The sequence below is a fragment of the Lycium barbarum genome, chromosome 3 (assembly GCF_019175385.1).
Source record: "Lycium barbarum isolate Lr01 chromosome 3, ASM1917538v2, whole genome shotgun sequence".
Taxonomy (NCBI): domain Eukaryota; kingdom Viridiplantae; phylum Streptophyta; class Magnoliopsida; order Solanales; family Solanaceae; genus Lycium; species Lycium barbarum.
Genome location: NC_083339.1, coordinates 68,158,112 through 68,179,182, shown reverse-complemented (window position 1 = coordinate 68,179,182; position 21,071 = coordinate 68,158,112). Strand labels below are relative to the sequence as shown.

Sequence of the window (21,071 nt, the reverse complement as noted above, 5' to 3'; positions counted from 1 at the left end):
CGATTAGCGGTAAATGATCGTCCCAACTTCCACCGAAATCCAGCACACATGCTTGTAGCATATCTTCCAAGGTTTGAATAGTACGCTCGGCTTGTCCATCGGTCTGCGGATGAAATGTCGTGCTAAGCTTCACTTGAGTGCCTAAACCTTCTTGGAAGGACTTCCAAAACTTGGCTGTAAACTGTGCTCCTCTGTTTGTGATAATAGATAATGGAATACCATGAAGGTGCACAATTTCCTTGAGATACAACCTTGCATAATCTTCGGCTAAGTATGTAGTCTTAACTGGGAGAAAATGTGCTTTTTTCGTCAATCTATCCACAATCACCCATATAGAATCATCCCATGATGAAATCCATGTTGATCACTTCCCATTTCCAAGTAGGGATTTCAATTACTTGCAATAAGCCTCCTGGCTTCTAATGTTCAACTTTTACTTGTTGGCAATTTGGGCACTGTGCTACAAATTTGGCTATGTCTCTCTTCATGCCATCCCACCAATATATCATCTTGAGATCACGATACATTTTAGTTGCACCTGGATGAATAGAATACCGAGAACAATGTGCTTCTTCTAGAATTCGTCGGCGTAATTCTGCTACATTCGGCACACATAATCTGCCTCGATACCTAAGAATTTCGTCCATAGAAACTTCAAATGAAGACTTCTCTTTTCCATGAGATGTGTCCCTGTAACGACACAATTGAGGATCTTCATATTGCCATTCCTTCACTTCCATATCCAAAGACGAAGTTGTGGGGTCATTGATGCTAATCCCTGCATTACCTGAATCAATTACACGTACTCCCAGATTAGCTAATTGGTGGAGCTCATGAACCATCTCTTTCTTTTCTGGAGGGACTTCACATAAACTGCCCATTGATCGGCGGCTAAGCGCATCGGCTACTACATTCTCTTTTCCGGGGTGGTACAAAATGTTCACATCATAATCTTTTAACAATTCTAACCACCGCCTCTGTCGCAGGTTCAACTCCTTTTGCTTGAAAATGTACTGAAGACTTTTGTGATCTGTATAAATATCAACATGCACACCATACAAATAATGCCTCCATATTTTTAAGGCAGGAATAACCGCAGCCAATTCGAGATCATGAGTCCGATAATTCTTTTCATGTTTCCGTAATTGTCTTGAAGCATATGCAATAACCTTTCCATGCTGCATCAATACCCATCCTAATCTGACACCGGAAGCGTCGCAATACACAACATAGCCACCTGACCCTTCTGGAAGTGTTAAGACCGGAGTTGAGGTCAATCTGTCTTTCAACTCCTGGAAACTACGTTCACAAGCATCATTCCATTGGAATTTGGCTGACTTCTGGGTTAGCTTCATCAATGGGGCTGAAATAGATGAAAAGCCCTCTACGAATCTTCTATAATAACCTGCCAACCCCAGAAAGCTACGAACTTCTGTAGGCGTCGTAGGCCTCGGCCAAGTCTTCACAGCTTCAATTTTCTGAGCGTCGACTCGAATGCCATCATCTGAGATAACATGGCCCAAAAATGTCATAGAATTTACCAAGAACTCACACTTTGAAAATTTTGCATACAATTCTCGGGCTCGAAGAATGCCAAGAACAATTCGCAAGTGATCTGCATGTTCTGATTCCGTGCGAGAATACACCAGAATATTATCAATAAATACTATCACAAATAAATCCAAGAGAGGCCTGAATATGTTGTTCATCAAATTCATAAACACGGCCGGAGCATTAGTCAACCCAAACGACATCACTCGGAATTCATAGTGACCATATCTCGTTCTGAAGGCCGTCTTGGGAATATCCGCTTCTCTAACTCTCACTTGATGATAACCCGATCTCAAATCTATTTTTGAAAACCATTTGGCACCCTGTAGCTGATCAAATAAATCATCAATCCTCGGAAGAGGATATCTGTTCTTTATCGTCACCTTGTTCAACTGCCTATAATTGATGCACATTCGTAGAGATCCGTCTCTCTTCCTTACAAACAAGACCGGGGCTCCCCACGGTGATGAACTGGGTCTAATAAACCCCTTTTCAAGCAAGTCTTTCAACTACGCCTTTAGCTCTTTTAATTCTGCCGGAGCCATTCGATAAGGAGGAATAGAAATCGGCTTGGTGTCCGGCAACACATCAATGGCGAAGTCAATCACTCTTTCTGGAGGAAGGCCTACAAGTTTGTCTGGAAACACATCTGGGAATTCATTCACGACCGGAACTGATTGGAAAGTTGGCGGCTTTGACTCGGTGTCATGAACCCGAACGAAATGATAAATATAACCCTTGGCTATCATCTTCCTTGCCTTAAGGAAGGAAATAAACCTACCCTTTGGAGATGCTGCATTACCCTTCCATTCAAGCACAGGCTCTCCCGGGAATTGAAATCGCACCACTTTCAATCGGCAATCAACATTAGCATAGCACGAGGCCAACCAATCCATACCCATGATTACATCGAAATATAACATCTTCAACTCAATCAAATCGGCTGTGGTCTGGCGATCACATACCACCACTACACAATTTTTATACACTTGTTTTGCTATCACGGGATCACCAACCGGAGTAAACACCTCAAAAGGTTTGATTGGCTCCGGTTTCACCCCAATACAACCAGCAACATATGGAGTAATATAAGAGAATGTAGAACCCGAATCTATCAATGCATACACATCACGGGAAAATATAGACAATATACCTGTAACCACATTCGGAGAGGACTCAAGATCCTATCGTCCAGCTAAAGCATAAACACGGGGCTGAGTGGCACCTGAAGTAGATGTTGCCCCTCTGCCTCTACCTCGACCTGCTGACATCTGAGAAGTCTGCCCTACCGGGCGCACTGATGAAGAACCAGCTGCTGAGCTTGTGGGCTGAACCCCACCTCTACCATACCGCGAGGGACAATCTCGCATCAAATGCCCAGTCTGTCCATAAACATAACAAGCGTCTGTGTCTTGGAGACATGGCCCTGAGTGCAGTTTCCGGCACCGGCTACATCGTGGAACTGGTGGTCTCCTTTGACTGTAATCACCCCCAAACTGAGAACCCGAAGCTCTCGAACTCTGAACCTGTCCTGAAGGAAAAGAGCGATCAAATCCCCTATCCACGAATCGTGGAGGCGCACTAGTCACTAACTGACTTGAATGTCGGGAATAGGACTGCCTCGATCCCCCTCTATAATCACTGCATGTGCCCATAGATCTATCCCTTTTGCTTTGTCTTCTATCACTGTCGCGATCACCCCTTTATGGTTGTTGTCGTCCCTCTAAGTTCTGGGCGTGGGTTTGTATTCGGGAAATATCCATCCCTTCTTGCAAAGAGGCTGTTAAGCAGTCCTTGAATAAATGTGGCCCCAAGCCACTCATAAATCTATGTACACGATCTCCCATGTCGGCCACCACAGTCGGGGCATATCTCGCCAAGGAATTAAATTGCATGCTATACTCCCGGGCACTCATATTTCCTTGCCTCAGATGTAGAAATCTATCCGCTCTAGCTCAGCGGACCTCGGGTGGCAACTAGTGACGAATAAAAGCATCCACGAATTCTTGCTAAACCGGAGGAGGCGCATTCTCTCCTCTTGATAATACCCAGTTGTTGTACCACAAAACAGCCACATCCCGGAGTCTATAAGATGCCAACTCCATGGATTCAGTTTCGGAGGCATGGACAATCTTCAATGTCCTCAACATCTCATCTATGAAACTTTGCGGGTCTTCATCCGGCTTTGACCCGAAGAATTCCGGAGGATTTAGACTCATAAAATCACGGGCTTTGATACTTGCTGCCCGATCACTTGAACTCGCATTTTGTCGTTGTGCCTGTGCAGCGACCAATTGCTTCAATAAATGAATGGCCTCGGTCATTTGTTGACCCGAAGCGACCGGTGGAGGAATTGGAGCTGGAGCTCCTCCTTGTTCTTCCACATTAGGCGGGGTAGAAGAAGTGTTAGACAAGGCCTCATTATGTGATTCGCCTTCTTCTATATTCATCGGAGGCTCTCTTTCTACCCGCCTCTTTGTCGTAGTCTTGCCCTTCTGGGCGGCTGTAGCCTTTCCCTTTGGCGGCATTCTGAAATCACAACACACTATTAGGGAGGATAAAGTCTTATACATGGCTCTATCGCACGATTTCATAAGAAAAAAGATGGTCATTTTTCCTAAATTCCCTGTAGCCTCTTGTTTATTGATGTGGCGCGCAACACACCATAAACAAGACTCTACTAGACACGGCTCGTAGACACTTCCTAGGACTGAACCGCTCTGATACCACTTTTGTCACAACCCAGCTAGGGGCCGTGACGGGTACCCGGGGCTAGCCACCGAGCACCACTCGTTCTACTACTCTACTCATCTTACTCATTTAATGCTCTTTTATCAACTTTATACTCAAATTGTAGGAAAATCATATTTTATATGGAAACATAAATAACTTTTATATACATATGCCTCTCGGCCATCAAAATAAAATATACATCTAATAGCATCTCGTGAGACCATCTAACCCACACTGCGCATCTACGAGCCTCTACTGGAGTGCTAAACATAAGGACGGGACAAGACCCCGTCATGCCCAAAAATACATATACATGAATATACACAAAAGAATCGTCATAAGCACCTCCGAACAAAGGAGTGCTTTCAATCAGCTGACAGCTACTGCTGGTCTGGGTCCAGCTCTCCTCCCTATCTACCTGTGGGCATGATCACAGCGTCCAAAGAAAACGGACGTCAGTACGAATATTGTACTGAGTATGAGAGGCATAAACAAAGAAATAAGGCAATGATATACAAGAAGTATCCATATGGAATAACTATATCTGACTATCAAGTGTAAAAGAAATAATGCATGCTGGCTTACTCATAATCAACATCATGTCATGTATGCATAATGTACAAGTTGCCCGCCCATATAGGTACGGTGTAGTAATATATAAGTTGCCCGTCCATATCGGATCAGTGTGATAATCATAACACTAGCCTGCGTCCAAGCCTCCCGCGTCCGGGGTATCATTTCATGCCGCCCACTAGTAGTATCTGCCCATGCCATTTGGCCATGGTGTATCGTATAGCTGCCCGCCTTAGCGGTGACTGCCCGGCCAACTAGGCGCGGTGTTATATCATCATCATACATACTCATCATAATATTCTTATCGTAACATACTTATCAGAGTACATACATAAGGCTTATGAACAACTTTACTTTATCGGGGTGACGTAAGGTCGTGATCCCCCGATTTCATTATGGAGCAATTATTGGCATTCTGCCTCACCTTGAAGGAAATAGCATATAAGGTGAGTGTGAGCAATAAATAACATCACGCCATTTTAGGATCATCATATCATATCTCTTATCTTATATTACCATTCATAGATATAGGCTTTTAGCTTTCCGGAATATAGGAACTCATGAAGAGGAAGGAAAATCATGCTAGAAGATTCATGCCATTAGAAAGAAGGGACTAACCTCACATACCTTTGACGTTTAACTAAGCTATCGTTCGCTTGTTCTCCTTCGATATCACGTTTCTACCTTCAAAAGAGAATTCGCATTTACGTTAGTTAATCGACTATAAGAACGCGCTACTATTTCTAGGGAAAATTGGGCGGCACTTCCTTGGTTTATACTACTTTTCCCATATGCTATACCAACTCCCACACGCTTACAACAACATTCACAATATCGCAATCAACAATCATCATTTATATACATTGACCACAATCCACCATATCTCTTCAATTTCTCCACATTTATGGTTAGAGCTTACTATCGCGTTTCCTCATATCTAATACTTATTTCATGGCCTAAATGTCATTTATAACGTAGTCATAATCACAACACTCCAACATTCATAATCAACCCAACTACTATCCAACCATGACACTATTCACTCATAAATGACCCATTTCCTATGTCTTTTTACAATTCAAGTATCTTAACCTTCCAATACCTTAAACAACATGTTTTCGTCATGAAACTTACCTTAGATGATGGTTGAACAAGCCTTGAATGGAATTACTCCTTTAGCACCAAAACCCTACTTCACTTCTTTTGGGTTTTCTTGAGAGAGATGAACTTTAGCTAGGTTTCATACACTTTATTTCATGGATTTGGTGTTATTGATCATGGATTTCCTTTGGTTTTCTTGTGATGAAGAGTAGAGAGTATTCTTGAGGCTTCTAGAGAGAAATATCATGGAGATGAAATGAATTGAATGAGCTTAGGTCTCCTTTTAATGACTTAAAATCTAATCCGGAATGAATAGTGACTGAAGTGCACAGTGGTCGTAAACCCAATTTACGGTCCATATTCCAGTTTACGGGCCGTATATCGTGGTCGTATTTAAGCATATCAAAACCAGAAAGGTATGCTGAGGATCATGGTGATTTACGATCGCAGTTTACGGGCCGTATTTCAATTTACGGTCCGTATTCCAAGTCGTATTTAACCATTTAAACATTTGACAGAAGTTGATGTTTTGTGAGTTGATATACGACATGGTCGTTTACGGGCCGTATACCACTTTACGGTCCGTATTTCACTTTACGGTCGACTGGCCAAAATGCAAATCTGCGACTTTCAAGTCTTCAAAACCTATAATTTAGTCATTGTGGAGCATAACCTATCTCTTGTTCCCATTGCCTTTGAAATCTTACTTAGGGTCGTCAAACGTCATTCCCTTCTCATTAAAACACCATATACCCGTATCCTTCGCTAGTCTATTCGTTGTACGTTCAGGGGGAAATTTTCGAGGTGTAACAATATATATAAGGCACAATTGACAGGGGGTGACGCTGTGGCCTATGATGTGATGTTTATCTATAAGAGGCACAGTTGATAGGGGGTGACGCAGTGGCCTATGTGGTGATGTTCTAGAGGTGACGATGTGGATTATGTTGTGGCATTTCTATAGATATATGTGTTTTCTTGATATAGCCATATTGATTCATTTATCTTGCACATTTATTGACATGTCTCAAATGTCTTCCATGATTTTATGTACATGTTGATCTCATGCCTTACATGCTCAGTACATCGTTCGTACTGACGTCCCTTCTTATGGACGCTGCGTTCATGCCCGCAGGTGTAGATAGACAAGACGAGGATCTTTCATCGTAGGCTGCCTTCAGGTACCAGTTCTGATTAGTGAGCTCCACTTCTTCTTGGAGCACTGCCGAGTCTGGATGTATATATGTTTGTATGATTTTTGTTCAGGGCTTGTCGAGGGCGCTGTCCCGACTTGTATACTTCAGTCATGTTCATAGAGGCTTTGTAGACAGTTCCTGTGTATAGCTTAGTTATGTTCTGTTGGTCGTTATATTGGCGTTGTGGGTTCATTGGACATATATTTATACATGATATTATGTTCATATCTAGCCTTAGTCTTATTTTGTCATTCGAGACATAGAAAACACAAGTTATAAGTTGGTTCGCTCGGTTTCCGTAAGGTGTCGGGTGCCAATCACGCCTTACCAAGGGTGGGGCGTTGTAGTGAAGTTGTTGAGGAAATCCTACAGGTCTGTAGGTTATGCTTTTCATCACCTTTTGAGCCGGGTGGTTTCCACGAAAAAATATTGTGTCCTTTACCTTCCTGTTTGTTTTTATTCCGCAAACACATACATAGAACAAGTTAGGTAACGTGTTCTGTTCATAGGCGAAAAGTAAGTATACGTTGGGATAGACACCTAGGTCGTGCAAAGCTATCACGTATCACTAACACAGATATTTACAAGCCTATTTATTGATCTTATTCTTCTATCTTCAGCTCAAAAACTATAGATTCCACTAACAATATTGTTTGTGGCACTACTCTAAAGATCTTTGAATTTAACATTACCATGAATAATTTGTTGAGTCTTTATATGATGAGCTTGCTGTGCAATATGCACAGTTCAATTTACTTATTTTAGCTAGTTCGAATTATAGACATCATTTTGTAAGGATACTATGCTACTTTCTGGTTTTATTAATAAAGAAAACTCTAATGGGCACCAACAGCTTGTTAGTGTATATTTGTTAAAAAAAAAATTAAAAAAAAATAAGAGCTTGCTATTGAAAGTACTGAATTCATTTAGGATAACTAATAAAATCAACGTATATAAATTTGTGTTGCTTATTAATTTGAGATTAAAATTGATCGTCAGCTATGTTTTTTCTTCTTGGAATGTTTTGCAGAAAGAATGAACCGACCTACTTGACTTTGAATTTCAACAATAAATACTGAAATACCCAGTTCAATAAAGCAAATAAAGAAGAAAACTAGCAAACTTATTATTGGCTTCGCCAATAGACTGTTGCTTTGTAATGCGTAGTTTCATTTTCCATTAATATAACGTCACTTACACTACTAATAAATTATAGTTTTTTTTACTCATTAGAGGTAGAAAATCGTGTCAACATTTTCTTGAACACCCAAACATCTTTTTGTAATAGTTGGTTAGTCAACATTAATTTAAATTCGAAAAAATGAGTAAAATTACTCCAACATATGATAAGTTCAATATGAATAATTGGACACTATATTCTTAAGAGCATTCAATTAAATAAAAAAGAGAAAAGCTCTTATATCATATATTTATTTGAAAATAAAAAGCAATTCTTCTTTAACTCTCACATACAAAATATTATGATTTAGTTTTTAGGCGTTTGCGGTAAATGTCAACTACTTCAATAACTAATGTCACAAAGAACAGGGAAAAAATTATTATAAATTTAATTTTTAATATTAGTATTGGACGCAGGCTTAGAGCCAAATGACACTAATATATGTAATATCATGCCCGTATGATACTTCACTGGTCCGTAAGCTATCCTCAATATGCAAAACGATATAAAATCCGTTAGCATTTCTCTTTCTTTTTAATCTTTTGAATCCGTGATTATAGTTGGGACTGAAAGTGAAATACTTTCAGGTAAGCTCAGATGCATTACTCTACCACCACCGTGTATAATTTCCTGCATACAGTTTCCTTTTTGGAAGCTTCTTCCAGTACCACCTTTATGGAAGCCTAACAGTTACCATCTTAGCACCAGCAAAATGATGTTACTATCCAAAGGACTCAGCAACACGACACTAATCAACATATCAATTTTGCAAACGCTATCAGTACAGAATTTCAACAAGAAAATTCCCATTTCAGTAACAAACTATATCCACGTAACATGTTCGCTTTGTACAATTACAAAAATCTGATAATAATACAAGAATGTCAGCTTTCCTACATTAATTGCACCAGAAAAAGCTCCATCATTGTTTTAGGCCATACTTGAAGCAAAGCGCACCAAGGGTAGCAGTGTGCTCCGCAGCTCCCTTACAGAAGACCTCTTCCCATATCTTGAAAAGTTCTGTTTCACATGCTCAAATCAGTAAAACTAAACTGTGATATGCGACTTACATTTAATGCACGGGGTACTCTCATCTAAGCCAAGAAGATTTAAAGAGGTAATCTTGAAGATTAGTAGAATTATGCAGGAAAAAATTTCCACGATGATGTTCCCATAGCATGTACATAATTCTGCTACTCTTAAATCTCTTCACAAGTAGTGGAACAGTGTGGATCATATTATGTAAGGCCTTTATTGCTTACATCAGCACGTAGTAAAAACATGTAAGTACATGAAAATCAAATTGAAGGATACTCAGAGAGATATACCAGATTTATCACTGGATGAAAGGCACATGATGATCATGTCGAACCTTGGGACCTTTGTCAGATTTTCCAGGTATCTAATTGCTAAATTCATATCTTCACTGATGAATAGAAGGAAAAAATCATGTCAAGATTAACTATCTGCAGACTCTACTTGAAGATTCCACCTAAATGTACCCCATACTTACATGAAAAATGTGGCAACACATCTTACAATGTCCATGAGCATTGGAGCAGACAATGCATTTTTAAATATTCGGGGTAACGTTGCAGGTGAAGTGACCTGAACAGAGAGCAGGTCTAGATTACTGAAACAGGTGCAGAAATTAAAAAGTAGTCTCTCACTGTTTTAACATAGATTTGACCAACAAATAAAAGAAGAAAAGAAGATTCAGAAAGTAAGTTAGACCTTCAATAACTGAGTTTGCAGAGTACGATCACCAGCAAGTCCCCGCCAAGAAACCTCAAACTGATAGGCTGAATTTGGTGCTGCAATACTTTTTGCAGCTTCAGCCTTGGCAAGAGCAGCTGCTCGAGCAGCAAGATCTTGGACAGATTCCTTGAGTTCTTGCTTGCTAGTTTTGTGAGTTTTCTGCAAAAATAAGTAGGACATCAAGTGTACGTGTAGGATTTTGAATATTAGCATAACAGAAATGACAGAACAATAGTTTGATATTGCATGTAAATGGAATACAGATGTTCACTAAAATACTCCCAAATAGTCAGTCATAAATAAATTCAGACACTTGGAGGTACTAACATTCAAGGTTTCACCCTATGTGAAACTTCAGTAATGGGTATGCATTAACATAAAATACTCAAGGGTGCTTTCAGAATATATATGCGAGATAAACCTTAATATTGATCTCAACTTCAGTTTGCAAAATAGTAGAACTACTTTTGTAGTAACCCTACCATATGCTTTCAACAAGGTCCCTACGACAAGTGTTTATGATTGTGCATTGCTTAGTTGAAGTTTACTGTATACATGGCTTGCTCTGAATGTGTTCATCATGAGGTAGATGTTTCTACAGCAAACAAGTGCATAAGCTAGCAAGCGAAGATAGCTTTATGTTAGGTAAAACAAACTAAAAAAGTGTCCGACAACAAATTAACTCTATGTTGGTGATCGTAATTTATAATGACTCGACTTGTTCATCCAGAAAAAGAAATGATACTGGTTTAGTCTTTGTCATCATTAAACCTGAATTATGAATACCACTGTCAAAAAGGCTATGAGATATGACCTCAGAGTTTTTGACAAATAACATTATATATGCTGAATAAAGTCTTTGACACAACATTATTTATGCTTATATGAACTGGAAGCATCTAAATCTTTGCTGTTAATCTGAATATGAGTATCTTCAACTTCCATAGCAGTCCCAGGAACATCTCTATTGTTTTCCTGCCAAAGAATTTGAATGTTCAAGGCATTGCGGATCGGTGAACACCAGTATCGGACTAAATTTTCACCACCTCATAAAATATATTTCTTACCCGATAAATGATCTACTATTAGCATCATTCAAGTTGAAATTACACTATAGAGATAACTGATATGTTGAGATGCGGAATAGCTTGTCACTTTTACATGCTTGCAGTCTGATTTATTCAGATAGAGCAAAAATACACTACGAGCCTGAAAATTCCAGAATCCTTCAAATTAGCACATGAACCTTATTTTACAATTCAGCTGTTCTGTTTGATTTATCTTAATATTTATATTTATAGTTTAGTGCCCTATCTTGATTCATTTAAAGGAACATGGAGAGCAAAATGATATTCATAAAAGTTTTGGGTCTTATGAGCCGTAGTAGAATGCTTCAGATGTTGTTTTGTCATTTTAGTTAAAAACTTATAATTTAGCAGATGTGGCTATGTCTTTAGCTTGAAAGGTCAGTTAACCCTTAAGGACAACTAGTTTACTATATATATTACGTAGTCAAGGTAAAGCTGAATTTCAAAAAGTAATAGGTAAAATGAATAGTTCTAAAGATATATTCAACAGTCTTTTAGCTGATATTCCATCTGTCTATGCTGAAGTACGACTGAACTTTACTCCATCCTTGAAGCCTAAAGTTAACTTCTCTAGATTGTTGATCCATAATACCTGGTGAGAGCTCTATAGGTGTATGAGATGGTATCAAGTCAAGGCCCAAGGATCTGAAGTAGATAATCTCTATGATTGTATTTCTAATTATTAGCTCTTTTACTTTTCAACTCCAATGGTTTATCTGGAGTTTTTGCTATTTCTGTTTCTGTAAAGACTATTTCTTGGTGTTGAATAAAACACCTCCAAACAGTCTGTCCCAACTTAATTTCCCTGCTAGACTGTCCAGAAATCGCTTACTTTGTAAAAGAGAAGATTCTCCCTACACGCTTCAATTAACAGTCAGTATTCTGCCATAAGTAGAGAGCCGCCGCACAACCTAATTTATATTAGAAAAAGTTCAGATTCTTCAAAGAGTCGACTTTATCCCCACCAAAGACCTACTTATTTTAGAATAAATTTAACATCTAACTTAAGTCACAGTACCTAAGATAGAAGATTTTTTATTGAAATAGAGGATTATTTTACATGTTAACAATCTATAATATACAAGTACTCAGAAACAACTCTTTTTGCCACGTAATCACATTTTTAAAACATTATAATAAAACACTCCATAAGAAAAATATTCAAGTTATTGTTTATTTTAGGAAAAATTACAATAAATTTCAAAACCCAATCACATTTCTACCAAGGATAATTGATAATATGCATGAACTTTGCTCATCATATAAAAGTTCATTACAATTCTCTAAATCTTTCACGTCTCCCCACTATCAGTTTAACTTTTGTATGCTAAGTGCTAGAGTACCAATTACTCTTATTAAAAAGAGTACTTGAATATTATTATTAAAATAACTGGTAGAATCAACCATTTGTTACAGAATTATGACAAGATGACAGTGAATCGGTTCATGATTTTGCATTAAGATACTTAAATGCTATAATAATTTCCAACAATACTACAGTTTAGAATGACAACCTTGGTAGGAATTCTCGGAACTTCAGCCACCTTTTGAGAACTACTTGAAACAGGTTGGATTACAGGGCCAGATTTAATTGTATTTCCAGAGTTTTGAGCCCCTTGTGCAAAAACTCCTGTTGCTCCTGATACTCTTTTAAGAATCTCCTACAAGGTTGATTAAATTGATAACTAAATAATCTGTGATCAATGCAATAAAAAGACATTAAAGAGTGTCAAAAACTAAACATAGATCTTCAGTGCATACGAACAGAACCTTATCAGTTTAGTTTGCAAAAGTTCCTATCACATCATATGTGCACAAACAGCTCTATTTCCCATTAACCAGATTATTATCCATGCTAAGCCTACATGTAGCAGACATTGGCTGGAATTACAGTATTTGAATAGGTGAATTGATAGTATTGTATACGGTAAAAACCGGATATGCTTTAAACCGGTGAGACCCGGAACCGAGGGAAGAATGGGACAAGAACGTGCATGAAGACTTTCATTCTGAACCGGAGGAACGCTCGGACCGGGGCCAAGGAAGGGCATCATTTGGTCCGGTTTCCTTCATGGCCGAGTTGATCGTTGCCGTTGGTCCGTTTGGTCGTGGCCGTTGGTCCGTTTGGTCGTGGCCGTTGGTCCGTTTGGTCGTGGCTGTTAGTCCATTTATTCATGGCCGTTGGTCCGGTAGATTCGTTGTGCGATTGCCACGCGTCGATAACGTCCTGCCACGTTCAACTGTCAATCGTACGGGTGTCAGACCGTACGGCCAACCTAACCCAACCTAATCCAAGTCAGAGTCTTTTCTTTATTTTTCAGATTTCTTTTATTGTAAGGGGCCCATGAGGCAACACTTTAATTAAGGGCGATTGCCCACTTTTAAGGGGTTGGCTCCTTAACATTAAGAGCATTCCTTTGTACTAGAAATATATACAAATCTCTCTCTTATTATTGTGTTGCAATCCGAATTCATTGTCTTCATTCTATCGCATTTCTTCAATCGAGTAACACACATATATTAGTAAACACACAAGTATATAGCAAACCGCCGATTATTAGTTGCTTCCTCATAGTATATTCATATATTTCTTTTCTCTATCAAAGGGGTTCAAGGCACAACCACATATCCTATACCTCACCCACAAATTTAATTGATTATCCAAATTCGGGGTAAACAGTTTGGCGCCCACCATGGGGCTAGGATAATAGTCGTCTTTTATCTTGATCTCTATCTTACCCGTCAAAATCAAAAACTTCTTCTGTTCGTCACTGAAAGAACGGACTAAATGGCTGACAGTGGCAATCCGGTCACGTCAACAACAACGAGATCGTGGCCGAAAACGAAGGCAGCGGTCCACGAGGATTACCAAACCCTGCTGATCCTAACCCCGTTAATTCGAGGGAGGACCGCAACCATCAAAACACCGTGGACCAGGAGAATGCAGCCCAACCGGCTACCGACCCTTTAAATACACACAATTCGATTACTTTGTCCCGGACTCAGGGCCGGAAAGAACCGGATACCCCGAAGGATAATGTTGACTTACGTTTAATCTTTGAAATGTTGCAGGAACAGAGAGCGGCGATTGCCGAACAGGGAATCACAATAGCCCGGTTGCAAAACGGAGGGGATAAAACGACCTCGGAGGAGGCAAAGGGTGTTACTGAACCCAGAAGAGATGAGGCACGGATGGTTGAGAGCGATGGGTCCGGAGCTGGGTCCTCCACCAAGGTTCTGAGAATGCTCGAAACTTTGGCAAAACGGGTAGACTCAACCGAGAAGAGGGTGGAAACATACAACTCTCGGGTAGACTAAATCCCGGGGGCTCCGCCTTTACTGAAAGGGCCGGATTCGAAGAGGTACATCCAAAGGCCTTTTCCTCCGAGTGCAGCTCCAAAACTAATCCCGAAGAGGTTCAAGATGCCGGATATCCAGAAATATGACGGCACAACGGACCCACACGAACACGTGACCTCATACACATGCGCTATAAAAGGCAATGATATGGAGGAGGACGAAATTGAATCGGTATTGCTGAAAAAGTTCGGGGAAACTTTGTCAAAAGGGGCATTGACATGGTACAACCATCTGCCCGAGCATTCGATCACTTCATTCGAAATGCTCGCCGATGCCTTCATAAAAGCTCACGCCGGTGCCAAGAAGGTGCAGGCCCGTAAGGCAGATATTTTCTGTATAACTCAGAGAGACGATGAATTACTGCGTGAATTTGTCAACCGATTCCAAAGGGAACGAATGGAGCTCCCCCCGGTTCCAGAAGAATGGGCTGCACAAGCTTTCACAAAGGGGCTCAATGTTCAGAGCTCAACGGCTTCGTTCAAATTAAAGGAAAGCTTGCTCGAGTACGAGGCTGTGACATGGGCTAATGTCCATAACCGATACGAGTCGAAGATTCGGGTGGAGGATGATCAATTCGAACTTCCCTCGGGGCCGATAAATGTGAACAAAAGTTTTGAGAGACCAAGGAAAGGTTACGAAACGAAGGCCGAGTCGTCGAGGCAAAGGTATCGGCCATACTCCCATTCGGAGAAGCCAAGCTTTAGGTCGGAGAAATCAAGGGTTAGCCCAAGCCATTTCTCCGATCGGGATAGTAAACGGGTCGAGCGCCCGTCGAACAGTCGGGGTCTCTCATTCAGGAGCGATGCCGGAAGCTCTGCCGACAACAAGGATTTACCAAAGATATCGGAGTACAACTTCAACGTTAGTACCTCGGGCCTCGTCTCGGCCATTGGCCGTGTCCCGAATGTAAGATGGCCAAGACCTCTAAGGTCGGATCCGGGCCAACGGAACTCGAGCATGGTGTGTGAATACCATGGAACCCATGGTCACAGAATCAAGGATTGTCGCCAGCTAAGAGAGGAGGTAGCCCGATTACTGAAGAATGGTCATCTCCGAGAATTGCTGAGTGAACGAGCCAAAAATCACTACAAGGAAAGGGAGGCTCATCGAAGGGCCGAGCCAGTAGAACCCCAGCATGTAATCAACATGATAGTTGGGGGCACCGATGCCCCTCGAGGGCCGGTGATGAAGCGGGCCAAGGTTTCTATTGTTCGCGAAAAGCGCAGCCGGGATTATTTACCCGAGGTTTCCATCTCTTTCAGCAACGAGGATGCAGAAGGCATCATTCAACCGCACAATGATGCATTGGTAATTTCTATTCTTATCTTCAAAACTCAGATTAAACGTATTTTGATTGACCCAGATAGCTCGGCCAACATCATCCGGTGGAGAGTGGTCGATCAGCTAGGGCTGCTCGATCAGATCGTACCGGTAGCCCGGGTACTCAGCGGGTTCAACATGGCGAGCGAAACCACAAAGGGGGAGATATCGTTGCCGGTCAACATCAATGACACTATCCAGCAAACGGTGTTCTATGTGATCGAAGGGGACATGAAGTATAACGCATTACTGGGCAGACCCTGGATACATAGCATGAGGGCCATGCCATCGACATTGCATCAGTTGCTGAAATTCCCGACACCGGAGGAGATAATAACCATTCGAGGCGAACAGCCCGCTACAAGGGAGATGTTCGCGGTCGAGGAAACGACACCTCGGCCCGAAAAATCGGATCAAAGGGAGAAGGACTCAACCGGGAAAACAGACACCAAATAGCAATCACAGCATACAGGGTTGGACCCGAGGTGCGAAGAGGATGACTTCGGTGTGCCCAGATCATTCGTCATGCCGGATGACTCGGACGCAACCAAGTCAACAGTAGAGGAGCTGGAGCAGCTCATCTTGTTCGAGTATCTACCGGACAGAAAGGTATACCTGAGCACGGGGTTAACCCCGGTGCTCAGGAACAAGTTAATTGAATTTCTTCGAGCTAACGCAGATTGCTTCGCATGGTCCCATATAGATATGACAGGTATATCACCGGAGGTAGCAACTCACAAGCTCAGCTTAGACGAGAAGTTTCCCCCGGTGATGCAGAAGAGAAGGCCCATGGCGGAAGCAAAACACGCCTTCATAAAAGACGAGGTAACAAAGCTTTTAAAAATAGGTTCTATCCGGGAGGTAAAGTACCCGGACTGGCTAGCTAACGTGGTAGTGGTGCCCAAGAAAGGTAATAAATTTCGAATGTGTGTTGATTACAAGGATTTGAATAAAGCATGCCCGAAGGATTCATTCCCGTTGCCTCACATCGATAGAATGATCGATGCGACGGCCGGGCATGAGATGTTAAGTTTTCTCGATGCCTACTCCGAGTATAACCAGATTCGGATGCACCCGGAGGATCAAGAGAAAACACCCTTCATCACCCGATATGGGACTTACTGTTATAATGTCATGCCTTTTGGACTAAAAAATGCCGGTGCAACTTACCAACGCCTAGTTAATGAGATGTTCGAAGAACAAATAGGGAAAACAATAGAAGTTTATATTGACGGCATGGTGGTCAAGTCCCTGGAAACAGAGGACCATTTAAAATATTTGTAGGAAACCTTCGACGTGCTCTGCAAGTATAACATGAAGCTCAACCCGGAAAAATGTGCCTTCGGGGTAAGGTCCGGCAAATTTTTGGGTTTCATGGTGTCAAACCGGGGGATCGAAATCAACCCGGACAAGATCAAGGCCATCGAAGATATCGAGGTGGTAAATAACGTCAAATGAGTACAGAGGCTCACCGGAAGGATAGCGGCGTTGAGTCGTTTCATATCGAGGTCCTCGGACAAGAGTCATCGTTTCTTCTCCTTACTAAGGAAGAAGAACGACTTTGTTTGGACACCGGAGTGCCAAAGAGCTTTACAAGAATTGAAGAGATACTTGTCTAGCCCACCGCTGTTGCACACGCCAAAGGCGGACGAGCCGCTTTTTCTCTACCTTGCTGTCTCCGAGGTAGCGGTAAGTGGCGTTTTGGTCCGAGAAGAATCAGGTACGCAATTCCCTATCTATTATGTAAGTAGAACTTTGGGGGATGCGGAGACCCGTTATCCCCACTTGGAAAAATTGGCATTGGCACTGGTAAGTGCTTCTAGAAAGCTCAAGCCCTACTTTCAATGCCACCCAATATATGTAGTAACTACTTATCCCCTGAAAAACATCATGCATAAATTAGAATTATCGGGTAGACTAACTAAATGGGCCGTCGAAATTAGCGGATATGACATCGAGTACAAACCTCGAACGACCATCAAGTCCCAGATCTTGGCCGATTTTGTGGCAGATTTCACCCCGGCTATGGTCCCCGAGGTTGAGAAAGAGCTTCTGCTGACCTCGGGGAAAGCCTCAAGTATTTGGTCGCTACATATGGACGGAGCCTCGAACCTCAAAGGTTCCGGGCTAGAGATCGTCCTTAGAACCCCGGCCGGGGATGCCGTTCGACAGTCTATTAGAACTGTTAAATTGACTAACAGTGAAGCCGAGTATGAGGCTATGATTGCAGGTTTGGAATTGGCCCGAAGTATGGGGGCCGAAATAATCGAGGCAAAGTGCGATTCGCTCTTGGTCGCAAACCAGGTGGACGGCATCTTCGAGGTCAAGGACGAAATGATGGAGAGGTATCTTGAAAAAGTCCAAGTGATACTACATCGGTTTAAAGAATGGACCATGCAGCATATACCGAGGGAGCAGAACAGCGAAACCGATGCATTGGCAAATTTGGGATCCTCGGTCGAAGGGGAAGAAATCAACCCCGGGACTACGGTGCACTTGTTGAACACGGCAATAGAAAACGGACATGCCGAAATAAACGCAATGGGTTTAACTTGGGATTGGCGCAACAAGTACATCGACTACTTGCGTGATGGAAAAGCTCCCGAATAACCCAAAAGAATCACGGTCATTAAGGACCAAAGCTGCACGTTTCTGCTTGGTAGACGGCCAATTGTATCGACGATCTTTCTTCGGCCCCTTGGCTAAGTGTTTGGGTCCCGGAGAGACGGAGTATATGTTGAAAGAGGTGCACGAAGGAACCTGTGGCAACCACTCCGGTGCTGAAGCTCTAGTCCGAAAGATCATCAGGGCCGGTTATTACTGGAACCGGATGGACGAAGACTCAAAAAATTTTGTCCGAAAATGTGACGGGTGTCAGAGACATGCTCCGATGATTCACCAGCCCGGGGAATTGCTGCATTCGGTGGTTTCACCTTGGCCTTTCATGAAATGGGGAATGGACATTGTCGGCCCATTACCATGGGCACCAGGTAAAGCCCGTTTCATTCTGTTTATGACTGATTATTTCTCTAAGTGGGTTGAAGCGCAGGCCTTTGAAAAAATCAGAGAGAAGGAAGTCATTGACTTCATATGGGACCACATCATCTGTCACTTCGGCATCCCTGCTGAGATAACCTGTGATAACGGACCCCAGTTCATAGGTGGCAAAGTCAACGATTTCCTCGAGGGGTTGAAGATCAAGAAAATTGTATCAACCCCGTATCATCCGTGTGCAAACGGACAAGTGGAATCCACGAACAAGACAATAATCCAAAATCTAAGGAAAAGACTTGAAGCGTCAAAGCATCACAGGAGGGAAATATTACCAGAGGTGTTATGGGCATACAGAACCACATCAAAATCAAGTACGGGAGAAACTCCTTTCTCGTTGGTCTACGGGGCTGAAGCCCTTATTCCCGTGGAAGTTGGTGAACCCACTCTCCGGTTCAGCTATACTACCGAGGAGTCAAACGAGGAGGCCATGGCCGTAAAACTCGACCTCACGGATGAACTTCGCGAAATTCATTGGCTTCACCTCTATTGCATTTCTTCAATCGAGTAACACACATATATTAGTAAATACACAAGTATATAGCAAACCGCCGATTATTAGTTGCTTCCTCATAGTATATTCATATATTTCTTTTCTCTATCAAAGGGGTTCAAGACACAACCACATATCCTATACCTCACCCACAAATTTAATTGATTATCCAAATTCGGGGTAAACAAGTATAGCTGTTATTTCAATTGTATCACCTTGTGCAAGACGCTTCAAAGGCATGCCGAAGAAAGAAATCATTGTAGATTATTACTCTTTTGGGGGAAAACAAAAGTACAGTGATTCACCTTCTCATATAGAGCCTTAACTTCTGTATGCTGCTTCTTGATCTCTTGGTTCTGTGGTTCCAACCTCAAGGCAAACTCAACATCTGTGTCAACGCATTAGACAAATAGATATAGAGACCTGAGTGAAGCTAAACATGTATAGATAAAACTATACTATACCTTCAATTGATTCTTTCAATTTCCCAACTTGTTTCCTAGCAGTTGAACGGCGAGAATAAGCTTTAATGTAGCGATCATCGAGATTCAAGGCCTCTGTGCAGTCGTTCTCTGCCTCTTGAAACCTAAATAAAGGAGGTGTGAGAGAGCTAGCTCGCACTTTTCCTTAAACTAAAAGAACAATCAAGAGTGCATTTAAACTTGCCTTTTAATCTTAAGATAAGCCATGGCTCTATTGGCATAAGCTACTGCAGTTGGTGAAAGTGCAATGCTTCTAGAATAGCAATCAATGGCTTCATTGAACTTTTTCTGCTTAAACAACTCATTACCCTAGAGGAAATAGCATACAATGAATGACCAAGCTTTGCCATTTATAAAAGAAAAAGACAATTAATTAATTAATTATTACCAGCTCTTTCTCTGAATTGGCGTCAATGCTACTCTCTTCAGATAGATGATGTGTAATTGGATTGTAATTAATATATGGAGCAGCAGGAATTCGGGATTTGCCGACTCCTTGTGTCCCAGTCTCGTCTTCTCTCTGTGCAAGGTAATTAGGCGAAATATTTAGTAAACATAGAGAGACAACCACAGTCCTCATTGTGATGTAAACACTTATTATTGACAGGAAACTTAGGTAAATCGAGCAGTAGATATGAAGAGGTAGGTTTTGAAATAAGTGATTACCAAGTTCGATTTAATGTTTTTGTGTTTATCCTTGAATGATAGCTCCCAATCATGTAAGTTATTCAAGAGCCCCTGCATGTCCTAATCAGCCATAGAAGAATGAATATCAAGCAAAGGACAGGGGCACGAAACGAGAGTAGGAAGTGTGAGTCAGATACCTCGCCAGACTGCTTCCTTTGAGTTGGAACCCTCGCCATTCACCTCCAGATTGAGGGTTTCTCCACCTCCAATTTAGTCTTCTTCTCTTTCAACCTACGAGCCCCCAGGTCACTCTAAAAGTTTGAACTAAATAAACGGAAAAGCCCAAATATATCCCTATACTATTAAAAGTAGTTTAAATATACGGAAAACTATTTATATATAGATGTTAAAGTAGAAATATTTATAAAATGTGATGATAGTTTTTTTTATTTACAAAACATAACATATTTTACGAAATATGATGGATTTTTATTTATTTTTATTTTTTTAATTTTATTTCAAAAAACATTTTTTTAAAAAGAATTATTTTAACCTTAA

At 41.4% G+C, this 21,071-nt stretch overlaps 1 protein-coding gene across 3 annotated transcripts; it reads right to left on the bottom strand.

Annotated features, from left to right (window-relative positions):
• Positions 1-9,120: 9,120 nt before the first annotated feature.
• Positions 9,121-20,867, bottom strand: LOC132631552 (uncharacterized). Of its 3 annotated transcripts, none has more exons than XM_060347124.1 (11): positions 20,711-20,867; positions 20,553-20,633; positions 20,275-20,406; positions 20,071-20,195; positions 19,869-19,990; positions 19,710-19,792; positions 12,695-12,841; positions 10,069-10,251; positions 9,848-9,942; positions 9,663-9,760; positions 9,121-9,354 (listed from the first exon to the last, which is right to left on the bottom strand). In XM_060347124.1, exons 1-11 carry the CDS (start codon positions 20,747-20,749, stop codon positions 9,257-9,259), a joined length of 1,203 nt encoding a protein of 400 aa, XP_060203107.1. In that variant the 5' UTR covers positions 20,750-20,867; the 3' UTR covers positions 9,121-9,256. The 3 variants fall into 3 exon arrangements, with proteins under 3 accessions (XP_060203107.1, XP_060203108.1, XP_060203109.1); XM_060347125.1 differs by having other exon boundaries at positions 20,553-20,624; positions 20,711-20,862; XM_060347126.1 differs by lacking the exon at positions 12,695-12,841.
• Between the last annotated feature and the right edge of the window lie 204 nt (positions 20,868-21,071).

Excerpts from the sequence above, each read along its gene's own strand:
- LOC132631552 (XM_060347124.1), bottom strand. The coding sequence starts at position 20,749 with ATGGCGAGGGTTCCAACTCAAAGGAAGCAGTCTGGCGAG. Across the intron at positions 19,793-19,868 it reads ATTGAAAGAATCAATTGAAG|ATGTTGAGTTTGCCTTGAGG; the intron begins GTATAGTATAGT and ends GCGTTGACACAG. Across the intron at positions 9,355-9,662 it reads TTCATCCAGTGATAAATCTG|AACTTTTCAAGATATGGGAA; the intron begins GTATATCTCTCT and ends CATGTGAAACAG.